Source organism: Phyllostomus hastatus, unplaced genomic scaffold (assembly GCF_019186645.2).
Source record: "Phyllostomus hastatus isolate PE091 unplaced genomic scaffold, TTU_PhHast_1.1 phas_contig_40, whole genome shotgun sequence".
In the NCBI taxonomy this organism is placed as follows: Eukaryota; Metazoa; Chordata; class Mammalia; order Chiroptera; family Phyllostomidae; genus Phyllostomus; species Phyllostomus hastatus.
In genome coordinates this window covers 1,482,716-1,492,550 of record NW_025333872.1, presented here as the reverse complement: position 1 = coordinate 1,492,550, position 9,835 = coordinate 1,482,716, and the positions used below count along the sequence as shown (strand labels likewise).

The 9,835-nt window shown below is 38.7% G+C and overlaps 1 protein-coding gene and 1 non-coding gene across 2 annotated transcripts; one reads left to right on the top strand and one right to left on the bottom strand.

The window, feature by feature from the left end:
- Nucleotides 1–927: 927 nt before the first annotated feature.
- LOC123822329 lies at nucleotides 928–1,028 on the bottom strand. The gene has a single exon (XR_006786296.1). It is a non-coding gene; the product is annotated as a small nucleolar RNA SNORA76 (small nucleolar RNA).
- A 3,987-nt stretch (nucleotides 1,029–5,015) lies between these two features.
- Nucleotides 5,016–5,594, top strand: TMEM217 (transmembrane protein 217). The gene has a single exon (XM_045842799.1). It carries the CDS (start codon nucleotides 5,016–5,018, stop codon nucleotides 5,592–5,594), a length of 579 nt encoding a protein of 192 aa, XP_045698755.1.
- The last annotated feature ends 4,241 nt before the right edge of the window (nucleotides 5,595–9,835 follow it).

Here is a 9,835-nt window from a genome sequence, read left to right as displayed (position 1 = left end):
CAGATGTAATTAAAGTAGATGTAATTAAGGTGGAAGATCTAGAGATAAAGTGAGTATCCTGACTACCCAGCCATACCAAATTAATCACATGAAGAGAGTTCTCTTTAGCTAGAGGCAGAAGTCATAGGGATTCCAAGCATGAGAAAGATTTGGTGCACAGGCTCTGAGAGCCCACGGGCAACGACTGAAAGGGAGGCCTCTAGGAGCAAAGGAAAGCCCTCAGCTGACATTCAGCAAGGAAATGGGAACCTCAGTCCTACAACTGCAAGGAACTAACTGAAAGAACTTGGAAGCAGATTCTTCCCCAGAACCTCCCAAAGAGAGCCCAACCAGCCAATGACACCTTGATTTCTGCCATGTAAAACCTGAAGTAGAGAAACTAGCTGAGTCTTAAAGCAATCTGGACTTCTGACCCACAGAACTTTGAGATGATGTTTGTATTGTTTTAAACTGCCAAATTTGGGGTAATTTATTACAGCAGCAATAGAGAAAAAAATGAATAACCAACCAAAGAATCAGCAACATAAGGAAAAATACAAGAAATTAAATCTACAGGTGCCTTTAACTTAGAATGAGCCAAACATTAAAATAAATAAAGTTACTAGTAAAATTGAAAGTTACTTGGGATCCTTCAAAATCCTATTGAAGAATCAGAAAAAGCAGAATGACCGCCTGGGTTGGAGCTATATGTCGAATGGTTGTCAGTAACTGTGAATGATTCCTCTCCTGACAAATAAAAATCAACATGTGGGAGCTGGAATGCATAAGTAATACAAATACATCCCTCTCCCTTGCTATCAACAAGAAAATAAATATATACTACAGTACAAGTACAGCTACACTTAAGAAATTATTGTGTAACTCCAGCACAATACCTGACACAAAGCAAGTTTTTAGTAAATGTTTATTATTATTATTTTGCCCCCACTGTGTCTCTTGCACTGAAAAGAGCTGCTGTGGGGAGAAACCAGCCCCAGTTATGCACAAGCACATGCTCTGGTGCTGCAGCCTGACCCCTGGTGCAGTATTATTATTGTCATTGTTATTATTATTACCTCATTTCATTTGGTATAATCCCTAGGAGTAAATATTTAATTTGCAAAATTAAAGCATAATTTTCTATTGATTTAGCATATAACTTGAGAGAGAATTGCATAGGAAAAAAAAGGCAATGTTAAGATTTAAAAAGTCACAAACAAAACACCCTACCTGAAAGCATTTTAATCCAACTTCCTTTGAAAGAAAACACTTTTGAAAGCCATCTTGCAATTTTTTGCTCCCTGCATTTTCTGGTCCTTTCTCTTTTCCCAGGTTAAAGACCATCACCTTCTCTTAGAACCATCAAGAGTACACACTCAGTTTTCCTGTGTAGGAGGGAAGAAGACAGGGAGGGAAGGAAAGAAAAGAGAAAAGCTGGAAGACAGAAAAAAAAGAGAGCGGAACATAACGACCCTCAGAGTTACTGAGAACAAGTGACTCAGATGAGAGATGGTGGGGGCAGAATTGCCAGTGTTTATCAAGAGCCTGTTCTAATCAAGGCCTTTTGTTAGAAACTGTGGGGTGGGTGGAGGATCTGGACTCACTGAACTCCCAGATCTCTGCGGCAGACAAGGCACAAGTAGGTGAGTGTTGAGACTGGTTTTTGAGTGAGATAGGTGTAGCTTAAAAGCCTGATTTTGCCTCTGACCAGATTTACAGCCTCAGGCAAAATTAACTTCTCTAACTCCAATGTTCCTATTGGTAACCATTAGGATGATTATTGTAAGTATAAAACATTTAAATAACAATATAAAACAATATAAGAGATGTCACAAAACAATATGTGATTTATTATCAGTTCAATTATGAAAACTATAGTGACCCTTAGATTAAAAGGAGATACCTCTTTTTAAGGAGATGGTGAGGAGAACCATAGACCCAGTGAGATAAACATATAGAGAGGGAGAACGTGCTGGTTTCTTTAAAAGGGTAAAGTCAAGGGAGGTGCTAGACCCCAGAGGATCGCTAGTCCTCATTGGGTTTAGCTTCAATGAAGTGAAGTTCTGATATATTATGGTACAGTGTAAATTATTGTAACAGAGGAATTCCAAACCAAGTGGCTTATTTATAACAGGAGTTTATTTCTCTATCAAGTAATGTGATCCATGGCTAAAGAGAGTTTATTGTATTCAACAAAGGCTTCCAAGTCTGGGTCAAAGATCAGTTCTGACCGTGGCCAAGAATCTGGAAGGGGGAAAAGAGGAGGTGAGAGCACTCCTAATCCTTTTTTGAATAGGACTGTAATGTGGTGCAAATCAATTTCACTCACATCTCATTGGTCGCCTGGCCACAGAAAGCTGCAAGGGAGATCTGGGAAATGTAGTCGTTTGCCCATTGGCTATGTGTCAAGCTACAACAAAAAGTAAGAATAGGGAAATGGATGTTGGGAGACAATTAACAGTCTTTGTCATAGATAGACCAATGGGAAGCCAAAAATTTTGTGAGAATTTTAGGAATAGAAAGCGGAAGTCTGCTACCTGTTTCAACAAAACGAATACCATGTGTCTAGGTGTAAATTTCCTTTTCTTTATCCTAGCAATCATTTAGGGTTCTTGAATCTGTGGGTTGGTGTTTTACTTCAGTAGTGCAAATCTTCAGCTTTTTTCTCTTCAAATACACTGCCCTATTCTCTTTTCTTCTGGCCATCTCTCTTTCACTCTCTCTCTCTCTCCCTCATCAGAACACACTATATCCTTTATGTTTCTTACCATCCCATCGATATTTTCCATCTTTTTGTTTCTCTGTGCTACATTCTGATGATTACTCCTGACTTATCCCTTGGCTAAGTAATTTTCACTTTATCAGTATCCAATCTGCCAAATACATGGTGTGGCAAAAGTACGTTTACAGTTGCAAGTACATGAATCACACTTTATTCTGTATTATTATTTATTGATTATAATATTATTTTCCGTATGAACAACTACAAACCTACCTTTACCCCACACGCTATGTCTACTGAATTTTTAATTTCAGATATTGAATTTTCTATCTCTGGAAATTCTATTTGGTTCTCTTTCAAATGTGTTAAGTTATTTTCTATAGTTTTCTGTTCCTACGTATATGTGCAATATCATCTTTTATTTGTTTCACTGTAGTATAAATGGAAATTCTGACACATGTTACAATATAAAGAACCTGAGGACATTTTGTTAAGTGATATAAGCAGTCACAAAAAGACAAATACAAATACTGTATTATACCTGGACATAGCATATCATTTATCATATCCAGAGTAGTAAAATTCATAGAATCAGAAAATAGAACGGTGATTGCCAGAGGCTGTGGGAAGGGGAAATACAGAATTGTTGTTTAATGGATATAGAATTTCAATTTTTAAAGAAGAAAAAGTTCTGGAGATTGGCTGTACAACAATATGCATATAAGCAACATTGTTAAATTATACATTTAAAAATGGTTAAGATGGTAATTTTATGTTATGTGTATTTTACCACAATTAAAAATAAAGTAAAAATTTTAAATAATGCAAAAGCATGTAATAATTATATTTGTCTCATGATCTGGTATTCTTGCAGTTCTGTTTCTACTTCTGCTGGTTCTCACAGCACCTGTTTCTTGTGTGCTTGGTATTTTTTACTGTGTACTAGTTACTGTCTCTCAACAATTACTGTTGGAGATCCTTTGAGGGCCAACATAAAGGTGCATTCTTCCAGAAAGGATTGGAGTTTGTTTCTGCCAAGCACTTAGAGGTACTTCCAGTTCAGGATTTCATGTAATTTGGACAACAAACCTACAAAAAAATTAGCTATGATTACAATGTCTTGAGGAGAGTCCCCCCAACCCCATACATTCAGTGTACTACTAAGTAACTTTCCTGGAGTCTCTTGGAAGAAAGCTGTGGGGCAGGTTTACTTCTGAAGCACTGTTAGGCATAGCCCTTTGGGAGGCCATGACGAAAAAAGGGGAGGCTTTCAAATATGCTCCTCTTCTTGGTGGCCCCTGAGCTTTGATTTCATTCTTCTTACTCTAAAGAACTCTCACAGTTGAAATTCAAGTTTGGCCAGATTGGAAAATAGTCTCAGAACAAAGTTGACTTCCTTACTGGCTTACCTGTCCCAGTTCTTAAACTCCTATAGACTTTGGCTTCTAACCTCTTGCCCTTTACCCTGTCAGCACTTCTGTATTTCTAAGAATATTTTAAATCTATTTTATCCAACATTTTTTGTTGTTTTAAGCAGTAAGTTAGCTTTAATAACCTAACTAATCAGAAATCCCTCTACTTTTTCTTTATTTGTTTTTCACTGATTTCTGTTCTGTTTTTTCTTCCTCCTATTTTTTGTTGTTCTTATTATTCATTTTTTCCCCTAACTTCTTGAGTTGGACACTTAGCTCCTTATTGCTTTTTCTTTTCTATTATAAGGCTATTCTGCCCTAAGGCTCTAAATTTCCCTTAAATTACGCTTTTCATTGTATCCCTTAAATTGTGAACCCTGTGCTTATTTTAATGCTGAGGACACCTGCACTCAAGGTCTGAGTGCAGCCAATTTTCCCCATCAGTGGGTAGCAATGGTTGCCCAAGGCAATGTTAGGAGAGATAGAAATACAATTTAAACTACCTTTTTTTGGCTCTGTGTTTTCCAATCCTGGTTACACATGAAAAATCACAAGGAAGTTTTGAAAAATGCTGATGTTTTGGGTCCCACCAGAGAATGTTCTAATTGGACTGGAGCAGGGCTTGGTCCTGGGTACTTTTAGTGATTCTAATGTGAAGCCAAGGTTGAGAAGCACGTCTCTAATTTATCTGATCCCTGCCACTAGACTGCATCCTCCCTCCTCCCCACTCACACTCCCAATCAATTTTAAACAGTCTTTGTCTTCCCAAAGTTATCTTCGAGTGTCCATATTTCTTTCTGTTGTTTCTCCTTTGAGAAAGGAGGCAGAACCCTGGTAATTTACCCCAGTAGCAGGAACCAGAGATCTCCTTTATATTGTTTGTCTTCACAGGAGGTCTCAGCATGAAGCAGAAACGCTGGTGTGGGATGACTGCCAAAACGGGCACCGTGTTATCAGGGGTCTTTACCATCATAGCCACATACATGTACCTCATCTTTGAACACAAGCACATGAGGAGCAGCGACTGCACTGAGATTAACCTAAGTGCCAAGAGTGTGAATATCCTGATAAGTCAGTTCATCGCGTGTTGGAGTTGGAACATTGTCCTTTTCCTGTCTTGCATCACCTTCATCATCAGCTGCTTGCTCCTGTACTCAGTATATGCCCAGAAGCACAGGGGCTTGGTGCTCTATTTAATCTGGATCTTTTTCAATGAAGCCATAAACATTATAGTACAAATCCTAACCAACAATAACACCAACATTGGAGAAGTCAAAGTCATGCGCTGGTTTGGTTTAGTGTCCCGTATATCCATGCATTGTTTCTGGACGTTCTTTGTCATGACTTATGCCCAGATAATCTACAAAAGTAAAAGCCAGGGCAATATCATTTCCTACAACATACGTACATCTATAGGCAACAGAGATTTTCCACGGCGGAAATCAAAGATAATCAGCCTTTCCCGCCACTATAATGAATAATGTTGGCCCTTCTCTCTCCTTAAAGGCAGGTCTCCTAGATTCCCATGGTAGTTCTATTTCCATCTCTTCACTCTTGCTGGTCTGTTCAGCAACTAGAGACCCTACTGCCACCCTTTCCAGGGAATGTGAAGAGAAATGTGATTAGGCTCACAACTGGAACATCCTGCTCATTGAGGATGTTTAGTTGAAGTTCATTGTTATTTACAAAGCACTCCTTGAGTTACTCCTTTTTCTAGTCAGTACCACCTTATCAGACAAAATAAAGAAGGCCAGGGAATGAAATGAAGCTGAACTGCAGTCTAGCAATTCATTCATCTTGGTATGTCATTATTCACCTTCAACCCACAGCTCTCTAATTTAACCCTGAGACAGGCAAATCTGTATTTATTTCTCAGATCATTGAAGCACAAAGGGTGCTGTTGATGCCTTGGAGTGGTTTAGTGCTATGGTTTTTCTCCCGATGTCCTCTATGCTATATTCCATATAAGTAAAATAATAAAAATAGAGCCCTGGCTGGAGTGGTTCAGTGGATTGAGCACCGGCCTGAGAACCAAAGGGTTGCAGGTTTGATTTCCAGTCAGGGCACATGCCTGGGTTGCAGGCCGGGTCCCCAGTAGGGATACTTGAGATGCAACCACACATTCATGTTTCCCCCTCTTTCTCCCTCCCTTCCCCTCTATCTAAAAATAAATAAATAAAATCTTTAAAAAAAGAAAAATTGAGCAAACTTCTACTTCAAATATTAGACATTTTGTCAATTGTTTATTTAGTAACTTCCTTGAAGCATACTTGACATATAACATGTAATGTTTAAAATATATAATTTGACATAAGTATATCCCAGTGAAACCATCACCACAACTGAGTTCATGAACATATGTATCACCTCCAAAAGTTTCTCCATAATCCCTGCTCCCCCCACTGTCTATAGCCTGCCACTCCCATCACAAGGTACTGATTTGCTCTTACCATATATTAGTTTGCATTTTCTAGAATTTTACATAAGTGGATTCATACAGTATTACTCTTTTTTTGTCTGGCTTCTTTCACTTAGCCTAATGCCTTCAAGGTTCTTCTGTGTCGTTAAGTGTATTAATAGTTTATTTTTTATTGGTGAGTAGGATGCTATGGCATAAATGTACCACCATTTTTTAAAAAAATCTATTTGCCCATGGAAGAACATCTATTGATTTGCAGTTTGGGGCAACTATGAATAAGGATGCTATAAACATTTGTGCATGAGACTTTATGGATTTATGATTTCATTAATCTTGGGTAAATACCACTTTAACTTTTTTAAGAAACTGGAAATTTTTTTTAAAGCAGCTGTACTGTTTTATATTTCCAATGGCAGTATATGAAAATTCCAGTTTCTCCACATCCATGCCAGCACTTAGTATGCACACTAAGTTTTTTATTTTAGCCACTCTAATGGGTATATAGCGGTATGTCACTGCAGCTTTAACTTACATTTCTCTAATGATAAATGATGTTGAGCATCTTTCCACATGCTTATTTAGCATCCTTATATCTATTTTTGTCCATTTTTTGTTTTATCTTTAGCCCATTTTTAAAAATTAGGTTGTTTTTTTGTTGCTGAGTTTGGGGTGTTCTTTATACTTTCTGAATACAAGTCCTCTATCAGCTATATCATGTAGAGGATACCGTCCAGCAGTATCCATCTCGGCTGTGGATGCTCATCAAAACACGAGAAAAACATACACAGAGACAACCAGGTCCTGTGGGGGAATAGGGACAGAGGGGCCACTCCTCATGTGGGGAGCACCTTTGGCCACCCTCCCTCCGGGAGGGCGCCCTGTGTCCATACCCAAGCAGATTTTTATTGAAAAAACAGACTTAGTTTGTGGATTCACAGTCTGGCAGAATAGATCAAAAGATGTAGGCAACTTACAAAGGTGGGGACAGAACTCCTGCTGAGATTCTGGGCAAGGGTTGTGGTCTTTAACATATGAAAGGGCTACAGGTTCCAAAGGTTTCCTGCCTGTGCCTTTAAATTCCAAGTTAATAACATCCTCCAGCAAACAGATCTCACAGGATCTTGCATATTCTATGTCCCAGGCCTGATTATCCCGGTGGCCCACATTTCTGGTCTGGCCTGCACCACCCCTGCAGGCCTGAGAAGGGCAGAAGACAGAGGCAGCCAGGAGACTTGGATTACTCACATCTAAGAACAAAGACTCAGGCTTTGACAAAGGCGAGAGGGCAGGGGTTGATGTCCATCACCCCTTCATTTCCACAGCTCCGAAACTCTTCCCAGAAGCCTCACATGATCATGCCTGTCTTAGGCGTTTCCCTCCATGGGAAATCTTACCCGTCATTGGCTAACTGATCAAGCTAGGAGGTTTCGGCGCAGAACAGGCAGCATTCATGCCAGGGGAATAAGTTTTTGTCTTCTTAGTGGCTCCTGGTCCGGAGGACTCTCACTCAGCCTAAGTCACAGGGGCGGGGGTGGGGGGGGGGGGTTATAGCTTCCTGAGACCAGGCGGGGTGGTCCCCAACAATATGATGGGTAAATATTTTCCTATTTTGCGCCTTGTCTTTTCATTCACTTCACAGCATCTTTTAAAGAGCACCAAGTTTTTATTTCAATGAAGTCCAATTTATCAATTTGTTCTTTTATGGGTCACACTTTTGGTTATATATTAGGAAATCTTTGCCTAACTCAAGGTCATGAAGGATTTCTCCTATATTTTCCTCTAGAAGTTATAGTTTTAAGTTTTAAACTTAGATATATAATCCCCTTTGTTACTTTTCATATGTGGTAAGAGATGTAGATCAAAGTTTACTTTTCTGCTCCTGGATATCTAATTGTTCCAACACTAATTCTTGAGAAGTTTATCTTTTCTCTACTGAATAGATTTTGTATACACACACATACCTACTTCTGGACTTTATTTTTTTATGTGTTATATAAAGAATGTATATAATACAGTCCAGGGAAATGTCTAGCACAATTGAGAGTTTTGTAACTCAATGTGACAATAAAGTTAAAAGACAAGTACCATATAATCAAAGTCATGAAAAGAAATTTTTAAAAATTTTACAAGACAAAAAGAACCCAGCAGAAAAGTAGGCAATGGAAGTAAATAGGGAATTCATAACGAAGATACAGAAATGGCTGGTACACATGAAAAGATTCTCAATCTCATAACTATCAGAGAAGTGCGTATCATTTTACTGCTCATATTTTTTATCTTCTTTTTCTTAGATAAGTCCCTTTAACATTTCATATAGTAATGGCTTGGTGATGATGAACTCCTTTAACTTGACCTTATCTGGGAAGCACTTTATCTGCCCTTCCATTCTAAATGATAGCTTTGCTGCATAGAGTAACCTTGGATGTAGGTCCTTGCCTTTCATGACTTGGAATACTTCTTTCCAGCCCCTTCTTGCCTGCAAGATTTCTTTTGGGAAATCAGCTGATAGCCTTATGGGCACTCCTTTGTAGGTAACTCTTTCCTTTCCTCTTGCGGCTTTTAGGATTCTCTCTTTATCTTTAATCTTAGATAATTTAATGATGATGTGCCTTGGTGTGTTAATCTTTGGGTCTAACTTATTTGGGACTCTCTAAGCTTCCTGGACTTCCTGGAAGTCTATTTCCTTCACCAGATTGGAGAAATTTTCCTTCATTATTTATTCATTCAAATAAGTTTTCCCTTTCTTGCTCTTGTTCTTCTCTTTCTGGCACCCCTATAATTCAGATATTGGAATTTTTCAGGTTGTCCCAGATATTCCTCAGCCTTTCTTCATTTTTTTGGATTCTTGTGTCTTCACTCTGTTCCTTCATTCTTATCCATTTGTTCCAAATTGTTGCTTTGAGTTCTGGTTTCCTTCCTGTCACTGTTGGTTCCCTGAATATTTTGCTTTATTTCATTGCTTTATTTCATTGGATATCTTTCATTTGTTTTTGTTTTTGTTTTTGTTTTTCATTTTTTAACCAAGCTCAATCAGTTCTGTGAGCATTTTGATTACCAGGGTTTTAAATTCTCTATCAGATAGGTTGGCTATCTCCTCATTGCTTAGCTCTCTTTCTGAAGCTTTGCTCTGTTCTTTCATTTGAGTCATATTTCTTTGTCTCGGCGCACCTGTTAAATTGTAAGGGGGCAGGGCCTTAGGTTTTGACCAGGGCAAGGTGACTCTCTTTGCTGCACTGTAGTGCTGCCTGTGAGGGAGGGGCCAGAGAGGGAACAGTGCAGCTCGCCTGCTTGGCTCTACCCCAC